Source organism: Channa argus, chromosome 4, assembly GCF_033026475.1.
Source record: "Channa argus isolate prfri chromosome 4, Channa argus male v1.0, whole genome shotgun sequence".
Classification (NCBI taxonomy): domain Eukaryota; kingdom Metazoa; phylum Chordata; class Actinopteri; order Anabantiformes; family Channidae; genus Channa; species Channa argus.
Genome location: NC_090200.1, coordinates 1,226,018 through 1,250,072, shown reverse-complemented (window position 1 = coordinate 1,250,072; position 24,055 = coordinate 1,226,018). Strand labels below are relative to the sequence as shown.

The window sequence follows — 24,055 nt, the reverse complement described above, 5'->3', positions numbered from 1 at the left end:
ATGCTGACAACAACAAAATTATACTCGTACACACTTTAACTACAATGTAGTATTCTTCCTGGTGCTAAAAAGTATGAGTAGTACAGAGCTAACAATATGTTTAATTAAGACAATAGTTCGTCATTGTTTTCCTTCATATTTATTGAACAATCAATAGTTTGGTGACGAAAGCCGACAGGATGCTGAATACAAAATTACACACAAAGGTAACAAACAACCTCCCAAAGCAGAACAATCTGAGCACCTAAAGGAAACTGCGACCTATTTACACAAACTGCATTTACAAAGAACTACTTATGAACAGTGATATCTGTACCTATAAATAAAAAAGATGCATATGTACAGTATACATATAACACACAATACTGTTAAAGGATGTACTGCCATTGTCCACACGTGATGTTTGCTAACTTACAATATTTACACTCCATGTTGTGTAAAATTGCTCCTCTTCTACATTGTTGAAGAGCTTCTCTCCGTCTCTTTTTTAAAACACCTGTATTAAACATTTTTCACTTCCTTGGTTGCGTTGTGTCATGATCTTGTTTTAACCTTTGCCCCCTTTCCGCTGACCTTCCCTTGCTCTTTTTTCATATCTATCCGGTTGGCTCCTCCACCAACTTTTTTTCCCACATCCCTGATATGGACTCTGACATTGCCTAAGTTTCTTTGACAGGCAGAGTCCACCTTCATGTTCTTACCTCCCTGGGTATCAGAGGAATTGGCTTCTCTTTTGGGTGCTGTGCTGTTGCCGTTCAGTCTCTTTATTCCCTGGCGTTCCCGCATGGTAACTCCCCCCCCAGCATCTGGCTTTTCAGGGCTGGTGAATGCAGCATTCTTACTTCGCAGTCGTTGCGGCTCCCAAACGCTACAATCACCTGCATTTGCAGATTCTCCGACCGTTTTGCTTCCTTGATTTTGATGTTTCCAAGCATTAGCATCAACTGCACCGTTAGCATTTGCAGGACTAGCTCTGACACTGTTCTTATTCCATAGTCGCTGTGGATCTGACAAGGCAGCATCCATCGTGGTGTCAGAATGTACAGTTCCTCTATTTCGCAATCGCTGGGGTTCCCACATACTGGCATCAGCAACCATGTTGGACTTGACAACAGGTATTCCTGTGGTTTTACTTCCATGCTGGTTTTGTTCCCACATGTTAGCATCCATCTTGGAGTCTGGATGAACAGAATTGGTGATTCCAGCATCCTTAAATCGTCTCTGAGATTTCCACATTGTGGGGCTCATCTTAAAGTCCAGATTAGCAGAGTCAGCAATCCGACTACGTTGTTGTTTTTGTTCCCACACGCTAGTCTCCATCTTAGAGTCTGAATGAGCACTGTTACTTTGTGGTTCCCACATGCTTGTCATGTTTGTCTTTGCTGAGGATGAAACTCCAGGACTTTTACTTTCCAGTTGTGATTCCCACATGCTAGCATCCAGTTTAGCTTCCATTTTTGGTGCCTGTGTAAAATATCCCAGATTTTTCAGTCCTTGACATTGTCCAGTCCTGTTTTGAAACGCACCGTCCACTTTAGCAACAGCTTCAGTTGACAGCTGTCGCGGTAATGGTAGTGGGATACACTGCGGTGGTCTCTGTGAGGTTGTTGGGGATGGAGGTGGCGAAGCTTCCAGCGAGTCCCAGCGACTGTCTACAAACTCCAGGGAAGAGCCGAGCATGCCGGCCAGCTCCGGGGTGGCCTCCACCAGCTCCAGAGGGTCTTTGACGTCGGGTCTGAAGGAGGACAGCTCCTGCTCATCTGGACCGGTCAGGAGCTGGGAAAGAATTGCCTGCCGGTAGAACTCATCTTCGGAGATGGACTGTATGTTGAGCTGCGGGAAGAGGCGCCGGAATGACCGAGACGTCATCCGAAGGCGCCCCAGGACATCGGCGAGGAGGAGCCAGTTCCTGGGACTGAAAGAGAGAAGGAGGAGGCATTTGATTGTCCTGAGAAAGCTACTTTGGTTTTACTTTGATTCAAGAATATAAATGTGAAACACAGGAATATTAATTGAGACAGGAAATTTATTCTTGGAAGCCTGTTAAACATTTGTGGGAAAAATTTTCCATAGAATATAATTAAACACTTATGGATATGGTGTAAAAAATGCTGAGGCCTTTCAGGCTAAATAGTCATTTCTGCTGCATAAATAAAAGTGACAAATTGAACTGAATAATAACTCAATGGCATCACTCAATGCAGATGAGATGACTTATTCTCCAGATTGGATCTTTCAGAGACGCTGTAGCACATCTGTCATTTTAGCTCCGAGATAAAATTTTAATGTTGAAAAGTGGAACAGCCCTCAAACTGTTAAGTTATGCATTGCTTGGACATTTCAGGCAGTTGCTCAAAAATGTCAAAGTGCGCCAGTTTTAGAGCCTAGGCCACGTGAGCTGCCAATGTCCAATCAGAGGAGTTGACTCCAAAACGAAACTCATTTTGACAAATGACTTCTATAAATGTCAAGGAGGGATATGGAAGGAGAGGATGGAACGAGGAGAGAAGAAGGAGAGACAGTTTCTCTCTTATATATTCTGCTGTTGCTGCCGACGCCTCCACATCAATGGAGCCGTTATTGATTCACAATGTCAGTCAGCGTGTGTGTGTGTGTGTGTGTGTGTGTGTGTCAAGGGCAAAGGCAGCTCAACACAAACACACACTGCGGTGGACAAGGCCACGTGTTGCTGCAGGAATGTTAAACAGCCCGTAAAACGCGTGCGAGCGTTGGCCGTGTGCGAGTGACAGAGCCCAGTGGCCTTGTTTCCAGGAAGAGTCATTAATACTACATCAGACACGAGAGAGAGGGAGAGGAGAGGAGCGGCAGGGGAGGAAGACGAAGTGGAAGCCAATTAGCCGCGTCGCCACGGCGATGCAATTCTCGTTAACGACCTCACCGTCTGTCCTGCCTTTATCTTCCTCGCTCCCTCTCTCTCTTCCTCTTCCTCTTTTTTAATCCGCTTTGCACCACCTTAATTGGTGAGTGAAGAGGTGTGTGTGTGTCTGTGTCTGTGTGTGTGTGTGGGAGATGTGTTAGAACAACACTACGCACGAATGTGTGAGTGTGAAAGAGAAAAAAATGAGTGTGAATGAGAAAAGACAAAGTGTGTGAAAGCAGGTGTGGTCCACGGTGGTCCCTATGGTCTGCTTCACTTAGCCCTACTGTGTTCAGCTCCATCTCAGTCCTTTTAGAGCTTCAGCCCTGATTCAGTCCTGGAGTGTGTGCTCGTGTCCCCTTTTAGTCTGACCATTTTTTGTCCTCGTTCCTTTTGCTCTACTATGTTTGTCCCCCATCCTTCTTTTCTCATTCTCTTTGTCCTAATGTGCTTATTGCCTTTTTCTTTAAAAGCAGGATTTTTATCTCTTTAGTCCCTGAAAATGTAGTTCTTGTGGTCCTAATCTCCTGGTTCAGCCCATTTGTCCGAAAGCATTTAGTCTTGGTTCCTTTAACAGTAGATCCTTTAGCCCTGATCCCTTTTCATTTAGTCTTACTTGGTGTAGATCCTTTTGATGTAGATGTAGTACTAGTTCCTTCAATTCCCCTATAGTCCTCTAAGTCTTATACTCATTAATAATAAAACCTTTAGACCAGGTTTCGTTACTTTGTGTAGCCTGGTTTCTTACATTGTAATATCATTGTTTGTTTAGCTCTTTAGTTCCTGTTCCCTTGTTACTTCAGTCCGTGTTCCAAAGGCTCTTGTATATTTAGCATTATTCATATGAATCATGCATTTCTTCTCTGGAGATTCTCAGTCACCCATGTCAGGGTCATCCCAACATGAAAACTGGACTGTAGTTTGATGAAGACATTTTGCCGTGTATGAAATAGCTCACCCCTGGGACAGGGACACCTGGATGTTGTAGCAGGGAAGCAGTGGTCGGTCAGACAGCTCGAACTCAAACACCTCCCTCCTGGCACGCTGATCTTCATCTTCTTCATCATCGTCGTCCTCCTCCTCCTCCTCCGGTCCAGGCGGATCAGCAAGAATGTTGTACATTCCTTCCTGATTGGATGGTTCTGGGAGAACAAAGAATGAAGAATTCATTAACGTTCTCCTCTGGTTTTCATTTTAAATTATTAACTCTTTGGTACTAATCTAGTTGAATGCTGGCTGTTTTAGCCCCAGTTCGTTTGGTCTTCGTTTGTTTATCTTTTTCCTTCAGTTCTAGTTCTCTGGAGACCTTTGTTTAAAGCTTGGCTCCTTTCTGCAATCATTAGTACCACCTCTTGAAGAGCCCATTCTTTATATTTCCAGTATGTCTTGAAATTGAGATGCTTACTTTATGCTTGTTTGCGTTCCTGGTTCATACGATTGGTCCTAGTTCTTCGGTTTGGACAAATTTCCACTGGGTATAGCTCCATTAGACATGTTAAAACTCTTCAGTGCCAATTTATTTAGTGGTAGTTAGTTTACTAGTATGTCCTCAACTGGTATAATAGTAGGATATATAGGATTCTTAACCCTAACTAGATTTGCAGTGGATGGTCTCATTAATTGAAACTGATTTACCAGTAGTTCTTTTAGTCCTAGCTGTCAGTCTCTTTATTCTTAGGTAGTTTAGCAGTTTGACATGTACTGCATAGTAACTCTTTGTTCATACACATCTTAAATTATTTGTCTTTCCCTCTTGTCCTGCTCATTTCCACCATGCGCGATCGTAAGTGTTTGTGTGTGAACTAACCACAAACTGAGCTGCCGTAAAACTCCCAGTAGATTCCTGGATCACACTCCGACCTTCCCTGGAGGTCAGAGAGATAGTCTGCACAGAGGAAGAGAGGCAGGGAGTTAGTGGCTTTTGTGGCTGATCAAACATGCGTCCAATCAGAGGACGAAGCACAACGGAGCCACACGCGCACACAGAGTGAAAGGCGGGAAGAGGAAGATGAGTGTTTGTGTTCAGACGGTGCCGGCTCGTCGCCGCTGTGCTTGGCGCTGAGTAGACGGATGCTGGCAGGAGTGTGTGTGTGTGTTTCTGTGTGTGTGGCAGTAAGCTGTTCTGGGATTCAGCAGCCAAGCCTCATTAAACCCCTCTGGGGAGAGAGAGAGGGAAGAAAGAGAGATGGAGGGAGGGAGGGAGAACAAATACAGGCAGGGAATGGTAATCAGACAGGCTGGCGAGCGCACACTCACTCAGTCTGCATCGCTTTCCTCTCGTCTGTTTCCTTCTTGTTTACACCACAGCTCTCTCGCTCTCAGCTTATCTGTTTCATCCACTAATGCTTTATTTTAAGGTTTGTGCTATTTCCCCTTCTTTAATTTTTTAAACAAATGCTGTTATCTGTCTTTGCATTTCAAGGTTATGTCAATGAGAAAAAGAAAAAGCCACAACTACTAGACACCTGCTTGTTTGAGTTTTAACGAAAAAGCAGAAAATAAAAGTTCAACACATATCAATATCCATCAAAGTCAGATTCATTGATGTTTTAGAAATTCCCATAAATTTTCCACAGTGTTTGTTAGAACGTGCAGCTACAGGGATGAAGATGTGCTGAGTCCTACAGCTGTTGTGCGTCTGTGTGTGTTACAATCAGCAGGAGATAACGAAGAGGCAGCGCGCACACATTTCACATTTTCTCCCCTGTCCTTCCCCTCCTACCCTCCAGGAAGGTTTCCATGGCAGCGCTGTGGGTCATGTTGATCGGTCCTCGACCAGAGTAAGAGGTGAGGGTGGGGTCGGCGCCGCAGGCCAACAAGAAGCGCACCACCTCTATGTGGTCGTTCTCCACAGCGTCGTGCAGAGGCCTGATGGGGAAACAGAAAGCTATCAGTATCATCTGAAATAAAATACTGACTGACTGAATACTGAATTTATACCAGCAGTGATGCATCTATATGCAGATGATGCAGTTATCTATAAGGCCTTTTCTTCAAGGTAAAATTAGATTTCCCATCAGGACAAAATCCTGTTTCTCAGGGTAAAAAAAGGTTTTTCTCTTTAGTGAAATTAGGTTTCCCTTCAAGGTAGGTAGCTGATAAGTTTCTGTGGTAGCACTGGCCCTGATTATATTATATTGAATTGTGAAAACAGACATAGTTCAATGTCACACACGTACAAGCAGAGGGATTCAAAGGTAGGACGGAACACCTGAGGCAGTTGCTTCATTTACATAATGTGAAACACCAAGTACTAATAAAAACAGGACTCCCACGACAACTCGAACCTGGTTCCATCTTGGGCGCTGCAGTTGACGTCGGCTCCGTGTTCTACGAGGTGGCGTACGATACCCAACCAGCCACGAGCGCAGGCCTCATGCAGGGCGCAGTAGCCGGCATTGTCTCTATGATTCACGTCGCAGATCCGTCTCTCCAGACAGTAAAGCACCACTTCCTGAAGACAAGAACACGTCGACGACCAGTAAGAACCAGAACCTTAGAACGCTCAAACTTCATTTGGAAAGTCCTACTCTCACGTTAAACCAAAAAGGACGTTTTATGATCTCTTTTTCATAACACCTGTACTAGAGGAGCCTTAAGGATGGTGAAAAAAAAAACATTTGGTTCACAACTTTTCTAGAAATTCTAGCTTCATTAACAGAACGTTACCATGTTCTGATGTCATTTCTGTTCCCGAGAGGACAAAAGCCTTTTGATTTTATTGACTTCTCCTCTAGCGCCACCCTCAGGACTAACAATAGACTGAACAATTATAACAGGCATCAGGAGGTGGACTAAAATGTTTGACATTAACGTTTCAGCACTAAGTCTCCACAGATGTCCTTTATTAAAAATCAGTCGATGTTTGAAAATCATTTGGAAGCAAAAACTGTTTGTGTGTGTGTGTGTGTGTGTGTGTGTAGACATTTGTCAAAACCACACAGTCTGAATATTTCATGCACAGTGTCACAGCTCTTGTCAGTGCTCACAAGTGTCACCCTGCTCCTCGCTCTCTCTCGCTGAGGTGCAGCGGTGAAGCTAACGAGCTCCGTTTGCAAATGAAGACATCATCCATCACCACACACACACACACACACACACACACACACACACACACTTTTTCAAGGTGCAATCATTTCAAGAGTGGAAGAAAAAGACAGGAAGGAGGTTTCATTAAGATTCTCAGAGGCCTTTGGCTCCTTGCTCGTCTACTTTTCTTAAGGTGAAACTGTTGCTTTACAAGTCACGTGTTGGCTCCTTGTTAATGTCAAAATATTTTTTTCTCATAATTATATGTGGGTTGTTAGAAGTGAAATTATTAAATGATATTGCTTTTAGATTTCTCCACTATAAATTTAAAGTTTCTTCTCCCAATTAAATTTGGGAGGTGAATTTGTTGTTAATGTGAACTTAGGAACCTTATTGGCATGAATTAAACATTTTAATTGTTTTTCTTCAGGTTGAAATTACTTTTCTCATCACATTTAAATTATATATATATAAAACTCAGACAGCAATTTGCAAATAAAATTGGACATTTGTTGTTCCAACTACATCCTCACACTATTCTGCACGTAGCCTCCGAATATTATAACGTTGTCCTCACAATATTCAAATTTATTCTAACAATATTCTAAATTTCTTTAAGACTATTATGACTTTGTTTTCACAAAAGGTTTCCTTTCAAGATTCCAACTTTTTTTGTAAGATTCTGATTTATTTTCAAAACATTGTACATTTTTGTGCTTTGTTCTGGGGAAAATGTTGGGGAAAAAATAACTATTATATAATTGAAATTCTGAATATCAAGTTGCTCGTCTGTCAAAGAACAAAATAAGTTAGAGAAGAATGGAAATGGAAGTTTTTAAAAAGACACTGAGGTGTTTTAGTCTGTGTTTATGAATATGTGTTTATTTAAATGACTTTGCTTTTAGAAACAAAGTAATCAACCCAGAAAAACAGAGATGAATGTGAGAGTGAGTGTTGAGCCAAGGGCTAATTCAATTACAGAAAAGTGTGAGGGAGGAGATGTGAACGTAGTCTCTCTCTAATCTTTTCCAGTTCAAGGAAGGCGAGAGGAGTGTGTTAATGATCTCTACTTCGAAAAGCAGGCAGAACAATAAAGGAGAGGAGGAGAAGGAGGAGGAGGAGGAGGGATGAAGACATTCAGCTTCCTTTACATGCAAATTTCTGACACTGAAGTCTCCAAGATAACAAGACTTTAGTCTGAATTCCGAACGTTTGGGTCAAACAAGTAAAGAAATAAATAAAAAGAAGATAAATTAGTAATTATCTGAAAAATATTGATGCAAAGTTGGTGGAGAAATTTTAATTTCTCTCTAGTGTCTCTATTTCGCCAAAGCTGTTTGATGCTCCACTTTGTCACACAGTGGTACAGTAAGTGTTCCTGTAGCTCCTGAAAACTCAGCAGAGCGACATGCCTTTATTCTCTGTCGCGGGCTGAAGTAGCTGCCCTTGCTTACCTCGTATCCCAGCCGGGCTGCGCGCTGCAGCAGCGTCTCTCCTGCGTTTTTGTTTACGATGAGCCGGCGGACCTCCGGAGGGACGGGGCGGCCCGAGTGCATGTGCTGCGGAGAGGGAAGTCGGCAGCCGGGCGAGCGAGACGGGGAGATCTGGTGGAAATAAAAAGACATTTAAAGTGATTAGCATGTGCCGGAGGATTGGTTTTATTACCCACAGAGCAATTAAACACACAAAAACAGGCACTCGCTCGCTCCCTTTTTACATCTATCACTGTCAGATGGTTTTACTTAAACACAGGCTGTCTGCCAAACACACACACACCCAGTTTTCCAGGCTCGGTTGAAAATAGCACTGTCACCACCTCTGCTCACACGACTTTTGAGTGCTTTGTGTGTGCGTGTGTGTGTGTGTTGTCTTTTAGAGTGTGTGAGTGTGAAAAGCCTAAGACTGATGACAGAAAGCTCAGGAGATGGGGGGGGGGGATGCAGAGGATACATCTTAAAGTCAGAGATAGAAGAATAAGAGAAATGAGGAATTGCTCTCTTCACCGTCTGTGTGCATCTATCGCTTCCTCTGCTGCTTTTCCCCTTTATGATTTTCCTTTTTCCTCAAGCTTCCTGTTGCATGCTGCTGCCATTCACAATCACAGTTCATGTAAAAGAAAGCAAAGCTTCTGTCTCTCTGCTGCGAAGTTCCGCAGAGCTCTGCTTTAGGTTCTCTTTAATTTTCTTTTTATTCAATCTCGCATGAGTTCATTTCTACTGTTAGGGCATCGGTGTGCTTCTTGTCAAAAGGTGGAACTGATTCTGAAACCCCCACTTTAAATTCATATTTATTACAACTGTTTCCAGGTGTAGCAGATTTTCATGGATAGAATCTCAAATGCAGAAGCTGTGTGTGTTTCTGGTGTTTTTTGGCAGATGATGCAGCATTGGAGCTCAATGCATAGTGAGTGGCTGAGCCTTAGGCTGCTGTTGAACAGCAGATTTTAAGGCAGAGCTACAATAAGGTGCAGGAATTCTGTATCCCATCTGGTCTGGGGAGGCCTCAGAAACCCTGAGAGGAGGAGCTAAGACCTGTGTGCTACTGCTGCAGGCTCTCAGGCACGACTTTCATGTGAAAACATGAGGATGTACTGAGTGAGGATATATTATACGATGGGTTACTACATCACTGCAGGCGATTTGTACAAATTCACAACTCACTTCTGTCCATTACCAACTACATGTTTTTCCAACCTTTCATTCACCCGTTATCTTTAACTGCTTATCCTCTTAAGGGTCTTGGGGGGGGTGGAGCTTATCCCAGCTGTTATTATAGCCAATCCTTCTCACAGCATAGATATTTTTCATTGTGCTGTAAAACGATGTATACAAATTAAAAAATCTAGCTTGTCAATTCAGGTAAATAACAAAATCAAAAGCTCTATTACTACTAGTGGAACCACTATTGCTCCTGCAGCTACTAAACCAAGCAACACAACTGCTCATTTCTGCAGTTAAGTCAAGATTAAGAATTAATTATTTTGACACGAGGTTAATGCGTTTGTGTTGCAGGAGCTGATGGTAATAAACGATGTGGTGCTGTGCAGCCTTTGAAGAGCTTTGAGCAGTCTCCAGGTGCAGTAGTGCCTTGCTCAGTGGCTAGGAGGCAGAATTTGAACTGGAAACCTTCAAAATGAAACGCATGGGCTGATTTCTGACGATAAGTTAAGTTTATAGTAATCTATTCAGAATGTCGTCATTTTAACATTACAATCTATATTTGTATTATGTTTAAATCTGACATTCTTCTGTTGCGGTACATAAAACTTAGATTTTATTTGTACATTTATATCAAAGTGTACTTGTGTTTAAATTGATGCAAAATTATTTTATTATATCTTTTTATTTAAAACTACATTAATTCAAAATTGTGTGTTTTCTAAATGAGCACAATGAAGGTAGAGACTGATGAAAATTTGCATCGCTGAGCTGCTGACGCCACGGCAACAGCCTCCGCCACTTAACAGCCAGACAGTGTGTGCGTTGATGTGTTTGTGTGTGTCAGCGTGTGCGAAACGAAGCCGCCACGCATCGGCAAACAGGATGCGAGCTTTGCCCTAAAGGTGTGTGTGTGTTTCAGTGTGTGTTTTCCAGCACAAACAAGAAGGGAGGGGGGGGATGAGGTCGACAGCGTGTGTGCGTGTGGCTTTGTGTGTGTGTCCTCACTGCCCTCAGGAAATCTCCGGTGCAGCAGCTGTCAAAACGGCACAAGCCAACGCCACACACTCTGACACCCACACACACAGACACACACAGTACATGTGGTGAATATTATTCTTCCTCTATAACCTCCAATCACTCCATCCCTCCCTCTTTCCCTTGCTCCCTCCTTCACTTTAATCTGCAGTGAATTCAATTACACACACACACACACACACACACACACACACACACATCCCTGCTGAGTTTTCCCAGCGAGCTCCAATCAGGACGATAATTGCAACAATTAACAGCAAGAGAAGGCAGAAGAGGGAGAAATAAACTGAAGATAAAAATGAAAATTCACAAAAACTGTAGAAACCTGAAGGCAGGTTTGACCATTTCTCCTCGCTGAGTGTTTTATGATACAAAACAAAGTGATATTTTGTTTTTGAGGTGATTATTGGTGTGGCTGTGTGGTCATGAGAAGGTTTTGCACATGTAAATTAAAGACAACTAAAAGATGAATAAACCTGATCACAGTGTGCCTGCAATATAGCTGTAGTACTGAAACCAGGGTCTGGATCTCTACGCCGGTTTTTATCTTTTCGACTCTTAGATGTTTCCACTGTCCCTCGCAGTTCAGACGTGTCTGTGCTTTGTAGGGGGTTGAACTCAGGCTCTTTTAATTTGTTCTTTATCTCTGGACATTTTACGAGTTCTCTGGCTCTGACAAGTCTCCGTTATGGTGTCACTCGTATGAAAAACACTGAACATTCCACCTTCCAATTGAGTGGACAGCAAAGTAATTCCACAGAACACGCTGAGACGATAACCAATGTCCACAAACATGAAGTCTCCACAGCTACACACTCAAGTTTAGCAGTCCAAATATCCTTTTCATAAGCAATGTTCTCCAGTTTCTCATAGGGGATCAGGAGGCAAATGGCAGACGAGATGTGACATAGCTTCTTGTCCAGCATATTGTAACTGTATGGTCTATCCTGGCGTTTCCCAGAATCTATGATCTGATCTTGCTTCAGATTCCCATCCCCCATCTCCTGTATCTACAAAGGAAAGTAATTTCGGCCGGTGGTGTTCAAGATCTTCTTTTTCGCTCGTGACAATACGTGAGGTTTAGAACAAAGATAGACTGGTAAACCGAAAACGTTCAGCTCAGCTCCCTCTTCCCCACCACAATGGTCGACTTCAGTGTTGCTGAACCAGTCCACCTGTCTGGGCACATAAAACCCAAACTTTCTGGATTGCTCAACCACTGTTGCTAGGGACATGAATGAGAAAATATGTTTTGGGTGGGACCTCTAAACACTGTGAAACCTCCTCAGCAGTGAATGAAAACCACATGCTCCCCACTCACCTTCCCGCTGTTCTCATCCTCACTTCCTCCTTCATCTTGCTCGTCCTCCATTGTCATCTCTCCTCCTGTATGCTTTGTCTTGCACGGACGCTTTCCCTTCGGTTTGACGAGGTCGCCCTCGCAGCAGCGGAGAGGATGGGGGTCAGGTGATGAGGACGAGGAGGAGGAAGGTAGAGGAGGTAATGATGGCAGGAAACTGGAGACCCTGCGGATCTCTCTTAGCTTCTGATGCTTGTCTTGGAGGCGGGAGGAGGTGATGGGTGTGAGGGACAGTTGTTGGGGGGCCGAGGTGCATGGTTGCCGTGGGAGACAAGATGGAGAGGACGGTGGGGCCATGTGAAAAACTGAAAGACAAGAGAGGCAGAAGCATTTTAAGACCAAAGCATAGGAGACATCACTGCAAATGCCGATGACACCCATCTCTTTCTTTTCCGCCAAATCCGCCATTACCCCCGTTCACAAAGCCCAACCTTAGTAAACATGAAATTTAAACAGAAAAGTCAAGTTTGAGGCAAATTTAAAATGTTAGCATGGATTTACAGTTACAACGTGGTTTATGGTTTGTTGCATATTTTAGCAGCATGGTGGTGCAGTGGTCAGTGGATACGCCTGTATCCTCCCGCAGTCCAAAGACTTGCATGTTAGGTTAACGGGGGGACTCCAAATTGCCACTTAGTGTAAATGGTCAACTGAAATAGTGAATGGATGTTTGAATCCGGAAAGTGTTTCACGTTGTTGTGCTCAGATCTCACCGAGTTATGGCTCAGAGAAAGGGTGCGACTGGGTTCATTATACTAAAACTTAAACAATCCGAGTATAAATATTAACTGAATTGTTTAACATTTCAATCCAGTGGATTTGTGCCTACAGATTCTTGACCTTAAAAATGGAATGAACTAAAATCCTCGGGTAGATCCTGATCCTAAAGTCATCGGGTAGATTCCACTTCCTCAGCGTTCTTCTCCTCTTGCTTTTCCCCACATCTGTGTGGGTGTGCATGTACGTGCATGACTGTCCTCCCCGCCAACAAATGAGCCACTGTCTGTCCTTCAGTGGGGGACGAGTTAGATAATAGGAGACAGAAAGAGAGAGAGAGGGGAACAAAGAAACACAGAGGCTCCGTGCTTGAGCGCAGCAGCAAGCATGCGGGCGTGCGAGGCAGCAGATAGTGGGGGAGGGGAGAGAGAGCGAGACTTTTCTGTTTTCCATTGCAGACGCCTGCAGGAGACACACACAAGCTGCGTTTTCTCACACACACACACACACACACACACACACACAAGCTGCGTTTTCACACACACACGCACGCGCAACCAGAGAAATGTGTAAATCCAGCGATATGCACGCACTCTCACGTGCACATTATCACACATCAACACACAAACGCACAGAGCCAGAGGTTGTTTCTGAGCCAGCAGGGAGTCACGCCGCTTCTGCTGAATAATTTATCAGCCTGGACACACACACACACACACGGACATAAACACACAAAGATGTTTTGTGCGCTGACATTCTTTGTGAACAGGATTAACATACACGGCACATAATGAAGGTGTGTATGTGCGTGAAGCTTGTTAGCAGGAGTTTATCAATGACTGGATGCACACACTGTGCACACGTGTGTGTGTGTGTGTGTCCCTCTGGGATCATTCACTTCTAATCATTTAACTGCAGCATTTATTGTCTTTTGGAGCGTGGCATCACCGTTACCACCTGTCAATCAAAGGCATTTCAGTTGCACCAGCTTCATCGGGCCTCACACACCTACTAACGAATCGGATTCAGAGCTGCAACTTGTGGCATTTCTACAAAAGCTCAGTTGTTCTTGTTCAACCTAAATTTATCCACACGATCGTTGACGTAAAGCTCTGTGTTCCACGTTCACACTAAAATGTGGCGACAGTGTTTCCAGATTTTCCTACTTGGATTGTGACACTAAATCGGATTTGAAGTGCTCTGTTTTCCTCACTGAAAGACTTTTTACAGAAATTGTGTAACTTCCACACTCAAACTTGGGACTAATGAGTCTTCACCAGCTCTCAAATGACTTTATTTCAGGTGGACACACTTTGAGAGCATTTTTAGAACCAACACCTTTCCTTATATACAGAAATAGAAATGTAATATTTCCCATGCTTTTTTAATTAGTTTGCAAAATGCTTTCTAAAAGCTGCCTTTTCCTTACACTTATTAAAAGTTTATTCACTATCAAGTCCATTTGTGAAAACCTGTTTTTCATTTCCACACCCAAATGTTTAGTGTTTCCAGACTTCTTAACTTGGAAATGGCTTTTTAAAAGGTCAGTTATCTTGGTCCATGTTAAAGCACGTCCTCCAGCTTACTACACTCATTTAAACAAGACTTTGAGAAGCTCTCGCTGTTTCTTGCATGAATGGTATCTTCTGCAGATGTTGGCTGAACTACAGTTTGGCTTACTGACCGTCTCTCTTCTCCAAAAGGGTTTATGCTAAAAGTCTAACCTGCTTTTTCAGATCCATCCAGCAGGTCCAAGATTCTCAGAAAATTATAATTATTTTCTTCCACACCTGATTATAAGACTAGTTTTATAATATTCATTTACTTTACTTTTAGTTTTCCATGTCCTTCACAACATGTTGAGAGACAGATTCAAAGCTTGCCAAAGTCAAAGCTTCCACATTTTCCATCCTCATGAATGCCCATTGAGTTCAGTTCGGTTGACAGTCGTTTAGTGGGTGACAGCGCAAAAGCAAACCTGGAAGCCAGAAAACCTATTTGGATCGGTGCATTGGCTGAGCACTTCTTGTGTTTGTCTTTTTGGCCTTTTTTTTACTTTTAACATCAGACCAAAATTACCGGCACAAATGGAATAAAGTGTGAAGATGTGCATTTTAAAAAGTAATCATCATATGGATTTAGGAGGTTTATGTTTATGGAGGAACCTCATTTCATTATATTGGCAGTGTGGTTTAGGAACTACATCTGCTTTAATTTGGGTATGTGCCTGTAAGTGTGAACGGTATGTGTCAGTCCTGTGCCAGGGTGTAGCCCCACCTCTCACCCAACGACAGCAGGGATGGATGGATAGGTGTGTTTGGGCAAAAGGGTCATGAGTAATCTAACAATAGTTTGGAAATCAAATGTGGGACGCAGAGCGATCCCAGCACTTGTGTAGACATCAGGTTTGAATTTCGTTTAGTCTGAGCTAAAGTGAATTTGACTGAAGTGACATCCTGAAGGGAACATGTGGAGACTGCGAGTGCAGCTCTGTGCAGCGTTCAACAAACAGAGGAAGAAGAGGAGGCTGCTAACACATTCCCGACGCATTACTGTGCGTGTGTGTGACAGCTCCATCTGGGAGATGTTAGACGGCTATTAGTATGCCACGGGTTCGTGCACACACAGACACACACAGAAAAACACACACATCGTCATCTGTGTTATTCCACTTGTGTGCTCCGGCAATCACAGGGAGAGGAAAAAGAGAGGCGAGGGAGAGATGAGAGAGGGTGGAGGAGGAAATGGAGAGGTGGGGAACTGATGACAGCAAACAGCAGAGAGAGAGAGATTTCATCAGCAGCAGCAGCAGCAGCAGCAGCAGGAGGAGGAACGTTCACTTTCTGCTTCTCAGCTTTGAATCCACAGCTCTGTCTTTGGAATAAAAGCTCTCCTAAAAAAAAAATCTGTCATGGTAACACAGAAAAAGACAAAACTGGCTAAAGGAAAAATGATGGGATGAAAGAGAGAAAACAAAAAAGGGAAAGGACATGATTAACACAGGCCCAGGACGCACACATCATCAACATCATATACTGGGCCAAAGCTTCTGTAGAGAATCACCACAGAGACACAACAGAAAACAACAAAAAGCGTTTGCTTCTTTTGCAGTAAACCTTTTACTTTGGGTGTGTCGTTATTCAGCTTCTGTCTTTAAAGAGCTGCTAGTTCCACAATAATTTGCACTTTGTTTCTGAGTTGGATTCATTTGTATTTGATTGACTAAAGTTATTGGTTTTACCTCTCTGGCCGTCCTTCCTCACCAACGCGTTGTCACACCAGCCTCCGTTGACCTGTGACATGTCCCTGACCGCAGAGTTGTCCATTCTGAACCGCCTGTCAACCTCTGTTGACCTTTGGCTGGAAGGCAGCCATTGGCTGGGTTTGTTGAGTCGAAGGCCATTGAGCTTGATGCAAACCTTCAACTTCCTCACATCAAAACTGGCTGAGTCTGGAACAGATAAGAGGCCGTGATGAGAATAAAAGAACAAACTGTCTAAACTCTGTATGATGTAATGAGAGCGTAGGAGGACCCAGTGTGGAGCCCTGTGGAGTGCAGAGAAACGTTCAAGCCACTTCACTTCAACTTTTACAAATCTGAAAAAAGTACCCTACATCAGATACAGCAGGCCCCAAAATGAGAGATGTTTATTTAAGTCAACAAGCTAAATACTTTCTGAATTCATACCATCTGTTAACTTTGATTTTTTGTGAGGGTTTCCCATGCTGCCCTCTTCCTCCTTCTCGTCCTCTATGTCCTCATCCCTTCCTCTTTTCAGCCGGCTGCTGACGATGCTGCTCTGGTGAAAAGGCTCCAGACTAAAGATTCGCCTCCGGCTTATCGAACCTCCGAGTCCTGACATGGAGACGTTTCCCTGAAACAGTCCTCTGGCTCTCGTTTGAAACCTTTGTTGTTGAACTGGTTGTGAGACGCAACTGCTCTCGTTCTTCTTCTCCTCCCGTAGATCTCCTTCTTCCCGGTCTTCATTATTCTTTTCTTCTTCTGTAGAGTGGTCATTCTTCTCTTGGAGGATGGGGACATTGTCAGAGTGCTGGCAAAGTGGCAGGATGGGAAGGTGACTCTGAGGACAGGGCAGCTGAAAACCTACATGGTCAAAGACGTAAATTAATTACATTCTTCATTTAATTGCACCACAAATTATAATCTGGCTGCAGCAACCAAAGAGCCTGTGTATATACAACCGGTGTGCAAGGCCTTAAACAAATCATCTGCACAAATCCTAAAGTTGCACACGTCTGTTTTAACATCTTTACATTAAAAAAAAAGAAAAAGGAAAAAAAGATTAAAAACATTCAGTTCTTGTCTCCACAAAAAGATAACACAGACCCGTCCAAATCATTTGTATAGCTACATTCTTTACATGAAACGCACATTTCTGCAAACCTGCAACCTTTATTCCACATGGTGTGTCTTCTTCTATGTTTTTAATGGGGACATGTCTCTGACACGTCTCATTAACAAAAATCTCAGACCATACATTCATTTGCAGTCCTTTCCTGGACACTGACCCTAACCTAATGAAGATTTCCTTTTGTTCCTATAAGGACGTCGACTTCTTATAATGTCCCCAGAATGTAAAGTAAAAATGCACTGGAGCTCAGTCCCCTTATCCTCTCTCACATCTTTCTTTCTGGTAATTTTTCCATCTACTTTCACACTGTCCCTTCTTTTTTCATCCTCTCTTTCTTCTGTCATCCCTCCTTTTTACCTGCCCACCTCGCTCTCTCTTTCGGAGCTCATTCCGTCTCCCTTCATCATCTGACTCTTGGTCCGCGGCTCCCGGACACATTAAGCGCCATGGCAACGGGCCATCAAAGCCCGTCGTCATGGCAACCCAGTTGTCTGGGCGCGTGCACAAAGGTCCTGCTGCAACAGTAAACATGCGGCTCCAAAATAAAACCAGCCCATGAAGGCTGCCGGCGTGCCCTTTAGCAACTGGATCTGTTTTTATCTATTTCATTTATTGTACTCAGCTCATTGGGTTTTTTGCCCTATGTGGCCGACTTTGTTGGGACTTTTGTCCCCACTGTTGGATGTTAAAGCTGATGGTGTATTGTCTCATTTCTTAAGGATCCACCAACCAGCTTATTGTGTTTTACTGTAAACACACTAAATATGTTTTTTATGCAGATGATACAATACTGTAAACAGTCAGTCACTAAGACTGACCAATTGTTCCAACAAAAACTGAACTTGCAGTTGCAACATAATTGCATGTGTGACTAAGGCCAGAATCATACTACACACAAACAAAACGTAAGTTCAAATTTGCACAAACATTGTGAAAAACATTCTCCTTAATGAGAATCAAGTTACAACTTCGGTGTTGGGCACAAAAGTATTTTTCCGTCATTTGGAAACTCATTTAGTTCCCGTTCCTGTGCGATGGCTAAAGGGGTTTAACTTAATAATAAAAGGAAAAGGGATCAACTCTCAAAACTTGAAGACAGGCGTTTAGCATCTGTGTGTCACCTCCACCAGCTAAAAACACACAAGCTGTAACTTTTACACACAGTAATGTTTAGACACCAAGCGTGAGACAAAAAGTGTATAAAAGTCAACTATTCAGACACTGTCCTGTGTGCTGAAGCAGCAGTTAACTTGTGTAGCTTTTCTCCATTTTCATTCATTTTTCTGATGCCAAAAACAACTGGAAAGAAATCAGGAGCACAAATAAGTAAACTGTGACCACAGTTTAGTTATTCAAGATAAAAAAGGTTTTCTTGTGACATTAATTTTGTATTGTGTTAATTTTATCTTAAGTAAAGGGAACTTTGTTTTGTTTTCCTGATGACATAACTGATCCTCCTTGCATTCTCGGATGCGCTAGCTGAAGTTTGAGCAATGCAGGCAGGGGGTGCTAATGCCTGAAACAGCGAGAGAAACTTATTCACACTGATTTGACTGCAAGGTTGCACGTCCTCTGTGTTGTCGTTTGTCACTGCAGTGCAGCAAACAGCAAACAGGCATCAGTAGCATCGCAGCTGCTTCAGTCTCCAGATGCACTAGCTGCTTCCTGCTTTTAACTCACACTTCAGCTCCTTTCACTGAAAATGTCTGATGGGTTGGTCATTAATAAACTTTAATACTTAAAGCCCTGACTTTACCAGGATTCTGGGGTTAAAGCTTGGTCTAACATTTTGTCTGTTTGTGCTAAAGCGTGAAACCACCAGTGTTTTCGAGGACGTGTACACGTATAAAGGTGTGAGTGTATTTTGTGCAGGAGAATGTGCACACTTGGCTTTCCAGAGAAAATCAGGCCAGCGGTACGCTCGGCTTAAAGTGAATGAGGTGCACCGAGAGTTCAAATGTGTGTGAGTGTGTGTGTGTGTGTGTGTGTGTGTGTGTGTGTGTGTGAGACAGAGACACACTCACACAAAGAAAGCCAGCAACTTCAAGTGAAGGAGATCAACCAGGAGAGAAGAAAAATGTGTGTGTGTTGATGTCTTGCGTGTAACTGAGTGTGTGTGTGTGTGTGTGTGTGTGTGCGTGCGTGCACATCATTCTGCAGAACTCTCCGGAAATCCTCTTACCTCTTGGTGCCTCGGCGGCGGCTGCAGAGGGGTTTCTTCCTCCTCCTCCTTGCTTCCCCTCACTCTGCTGGCAGTGCTCCCACCCTCGTCCTCCTTCGTTCTTCCTCCCCTCCTCCTCCTCCTCCTCTTCTTCCCTCTCTTCGTCTCCTTGCTGGCTGGCTGCCAGCTCTTTCTCCCCTGCTGCCACCAATGCTGGTGCTGCTGCTGTCATCTCTTCTTCCACCTCTTCTCCTTTTCCTCCCTCTTTCTCCTTCAGCTCCAGCTCAGAGAAACGCAGCATTGCACGCTGCGAAAAAAAAACATTAAAAAAGAAAACGGAAAAGATAAGGAAATCCGTTTGTTTGCTCACTGAATCATGTCTGAGACAGAAAAGAAAGTGTCAAAACAGCAAAGTCAGGAGGTTTGTTAAAATGTCACTCAGACATTTCTTTTATACATCTACCTGCTACTTTTCCAACGTTAAACTACAATTTTTGTCTTCATTTCAGCAGGAGTCATCATCATCATACTACCATTAAACTTCAGTGTCAAACAAGACAACATCAACTAAAAATGGGCAAAAATTCTGATCGGTTTGGTCCAACCTAACATCACCTTCCCCTGGTTGGAGACTTTCTGCTTTAACTCCAGACCTTCAGGGATGCTCACATATATCAGCAGCTGTCATCCAGAAGTAAGATTTTGGTTATTTTTTCAGGCGGCTGGAGCCTCAGGATGTTTCAGGTTTATATTGCTTCTCAAACTCACTCCATGACCCCGGTCTCTGCTGCTTTGGAAGGAGAAAAATAGTTCGACACTCAAACTGAGAGAAAATAGCAAATTGGTGAAGCTGCTCGGATACAGTCCAGACAACATGAGATGAGGTTTTGTAGATTTGTGTCTTGTTATTATGAAACAACTGTTTTCCACTCTGAGATTAAGGTGCTTGTGTTTTATGAGCATGATATGGTGATGATGATTAATTTATTGTGGTTTTATCCACTTGTTCGTTGCCTTATAGGCAGAAATTAAGACGTCTTCTAGGTACCAACACACATCACAGAAGAGTTTAAAAATGACTATGTTTAAAACTATTTTAAATGTTCAAACTACCTGAAGCACCCTTCACTTCCACTGACACTTCAGCTCCTTTCAGCAAATAGTGATCAAGTAGATTTTAAATCCTTCTTTTTGTGCCTTAAAGTCTTCCCTTGCTTTTTCTTTAGCGCTTTTATTTCAATTGTCAGTTCAACATATGTGAATGCGCACATTTAGTTTTACACTTCTATCAGAGAATAAGTAAAACCTTGCTTGATTGCTTGAACTTTACTTGTCCGATCGGTGCCCTTCAGTCCCCTGTACTTCATTATGTCATCGTTTCTTATTTACAATTACAATTTAATCTACTACTTCAACTTCATCCACTGCTCATATATGGACTGACACTTTTTCAGAGCTTAAATTTAAACTCTTTCATCTTTTACTACATGGATGCTTTTCATCTTAACACATATAGGCAGTTTCAGACATTTTTACTGTTTCTAGTTTAGGCTCCATCTTTTTGAATAAGATTACTCTCAATCGGACCCTTAGTTGTTCGAGGTCTCACTCTTAAAGTGAATGAAAACAAGAAACCGTTTTTTTCTGCCTGAGTTTCAACACAGTTCATGATTTATTCTGAACCTCCATTGGTTTGTCTGAAAGACATTTTTATTTTTTTGTCTCAGAAGAAAAAAGATGCTGCATGTCCAAGATGTTTATGCTCAATCACAACAAAGACAAGTCTCCCGTAACCACTGTTGGCCACTAGTAAGTGCCGCTAACTGCTCCCCGTACAGTCCCTGACAGCACAGTATTTCTCGCTGACCTCGCTTTGGCCTGACCACAAACTCATTTTAAAAATTAATGGCCTGTGAAACGATCTACAAATCCATCCAATGCCACCACCGCCCAGAGCCAGCAGCACCCAAGGGCGTAGGAGCAAAACATGAGTTAATTTGAGCTGAACCCCCCCAACCCACCCGCCCTCCACCACTCTCCATCAGGAGCCACGACTGACTGGGCAACCGGCTTTCAGACCCTGTGTTCAGAAAACTCCTCTGTAAAAGAGTTCTTGACAAAATGTACTTAGGTGCTTTCCAGTGAAGGGTGTGAAATTTTCATTTACTGTGGAATTCGATAAAGGATGTGGTTTGTTGTTTATTTATTCCTCAACACAAACGGGCCTCAACTAGGCAAACAATACGAGTCGGTGGTGGCTAATCTGGGCTCCAAGCACGAGGAGGATTTCATTAAAGTTTCTTCCTCCTCCATGTGCCAAGGGACAGGAGAGGATGATGACAAAGAGGAGGGGGGATTTAATTTGAGAGGAGAGGAGGATCACAAGGGTAGAAGGAGGTAAAAACAACCATAAGAGACGAGAGCAAGTAATGAACAGAGTAAGAGGAGGTACGTTTGTTTGCACATAAGACACAGACACTCCCAAGTACGTTTGACAGTTTTCTATCAAGGCTCGTTATTTTCCAGAAGTCACATGCTCCATGACAAATGTGGTCTTAGTCTTAAAATAATTGTGCTTTATTTCTTTAAGACAGTGAAGAATTGCACGCTGCAGCTGGCAGGTGGAGAAATGCTGAATGTGACAGCATTCTCCTGTTTTCTGGGTCTTTAAATAGATCTATTACTTTCTGGTGTAAAGGACGTAGCCTGCAACATGTCAGTAACATTTGTATGTGGTTCATGGTTCGTCTGCTCCTATTATTTTTACCAGAAGCTGCCACTTGTGAACACACTGTGATAAATGAGCCTTCGAGTAATGAATCCTTTGCTCAGCAGTTTGCCTCATCACTACATGCAAAGCACCATTAATGGTTATTACTGACCTCCAGCATGGCTCAGACTACATGCACATGAGCAGGAGCTCAGTAAATGCAGGTCTCTCTCCATTTTGGTGCCACAGAAACAAAACCAGACCTCAAAACATCTTCCTGATAGTTTAAATTTTCAAATCGCTGACCAAACGCTCTAGTGCGTTCTGGGCTTTGCAGAAATGCTGCCAAACTAATATTTACTGAATTCGAGCTACTGTTTACTGCTCTTACTGAAAGGTTACTCAAAACGTACAGGAAATCTTGTTTTCTGATCACTATAATTAATGTTGAGCAGAAACTAAAATAGTAAGCATTGCAACGTCTCTGGTTTTCTGTGGATAATTACCAATTTTCCAACATGTAGATGGAGGAAACTGCAGAGCTGAAACACCTGATGTTTTGGCAAAAAGTGTGTCTTTTGGAGTTTACCTGGCTTAGTGTGTTGCCCCACGCCATCGTGAGGAGCATACTGCCATTATTTCCATTAGCTGATAAATTACAATGCTGATAAATGTGGGTATAACTGAAAAACAAGTAAGTCGAGTCCGCGAAACAAAACACTATGGTGAACGCTTGATGACCCTTCCCCATCTGCCTTTGCAGCACCAACAGTAAAAGAAATGTCAAAATGTTCAATAAACTCTACCGAGAATCAAAATCAGTATCTGCATGCAACACACACCCAATTAATACATCAAATAAGTTAATGGTCTCCATTACCAAGAGACTGTGATACATATATTTAACAAACGGAGACAAGAAGAAAGAGAAGTAAGAGCAGCACTTTTCCTTTCTGACATTTCTTGGTTCTTTGGGATTAACCAGCAGGTTAACAGTCGCCTGGAGCCAAACACGTACAGTCGGTGTTTTATCCTAACGCAACCTCAGAATGGCCCCAAACATGCAGACAGAAAAAGACGATGAGAGAGATAAGGAAAAAAGAGTGGGAGGTGAAAGAGGAGGAGGAAGGCAGTAATTCTCCTTTTAACACCACCTCTTTGTACTTAATTACATGTTGCTACACCCTCTGTCAGACTCACATACCTCTGCAAAAAACCACATCTCATCCCCAATAGAAAAAGCTCAATTTGAGAACATCAGGATTTTAGGAAAACCTCAAGGCTGCAGACAGATGGTCAAAGTTTCTGACAAAACCCCAATCAATCTTCTGGGAGGCAGATCATTGATAGTTAATGTGATTAATGGGGCGTCTGGAACTCAAAGTGCACATCAAACAGGCTAAATCTGTACAGCTTTATGGTTTACATTCATTTGCATCTTTTCGTTTCCAACACGATTTGATTGTGGGAGGTCAGTGAGGGATCATATCCTCGCTGCTGCAGTAAGCCACCTTAGAATTAACAGAACTCCACTTTAAGAAAACATTTTAAAACTATGTCAAACTAACAGAAAACTACCTCAAAAAACCTCCTACTCACATGAGTATCAGCCACAACACGCAAAACCAAAAGATAATGTCAAACTGAGAAAGAAGATGAACCACAAGCAAATTCCACTACAAAGTTCTCTACCATCACGCTATAGCTGTGGGAACCAAAAAGGAAACAGAAACCAGGATCCTTGATGAGCTTTAAACTATATGTTAACTGTGAGGTTGACCTGTAAAAACGTATTACATGTTCAATGTAAACTGACACATAATAAAGGAACATAAACATAAAGGTTTGTTGTGTCCCACATTATTTTGTATATTTCTTGTATTTGTGTCCACAGTTTCTCTCTGCATTACGATGTAATGTTCGGAAAGAGAATCATACAGTAAAAAGTGAGACTTGGTTTGAAGCTGTTTCGCCTTCAGTAAAACAGAATTGGACAACAGTGAACGCTTCCTCTCAGTCGGTGTGAGCTAAATTGCCCTAATGAACAGTAAGCAGAAAGATCAATATCAGAAAATAAACCCAAACAGGCGGCAGTGGTGCAATGATTACAGACCGCAGAGAAAATTAGATTT

At 42.8% G+C, this 24,055-nt stretch overlaps 1 protein-coding gene across 4 annotated transcripts in view; it reads right to left on the bottom strand.

Annotated features, from left to right (window-relative positions):
• Positions 1–26: 26 nt before the first annotated feature.
• LOC137125450 (BCL-6 corepressor-like) overlaps positions 27–24,055 on the bottom strand; it is a 33,018-nt gene continuing 8,989 nt past the window's right edge. For 2 of the 4 annotated variants that reach the window (XM_067500914.1, XM_067500913.1), the window contains 10 exons: positions 19,235–19,520; positions 16,368–16,784; positions 15,921–16,130; positions 11,924–12,267; positions 8,362–8,511; positions 6,166–6,332; positions 5,601–5,746; positions 4,686–4,763; positions 3,837–4,020; positions 28–1,915 (listed from right to left, as the gene is read on the bottom strand). In XM_067500914.1, coding sequence (XP_067357015.1) covers positions 535–1,915; positions 3,837–4,020; positions 4,686–4,763; positions 5,601–5,746; positions 6,166–6,332; positions 8,362–8,511; positions 11,924–12,267; positions 15,921–16,130; positions 16,368–16,784; positions 19,235–19,520 — 3,363 coding nt within the window. In that variant the 3' untranslated portion in view covers positions 28–534. Of the gene's footprint in view, positions 1,916–3,836; positions 4,021–4,685; positions 4,764–5,600; positions 5,747–6,165; positions 6,333–8,361; positions 8,512–11,923; positions 12,268–15,920; positions 16,131–16,367; positions 16,785–19,234; positions 19,521–24,055 lie in introns of all 4 variants that reach the window. The other 2 variants (XM_067500912.1, XM_067500916.1) reach the window with 2 other exon arrangements.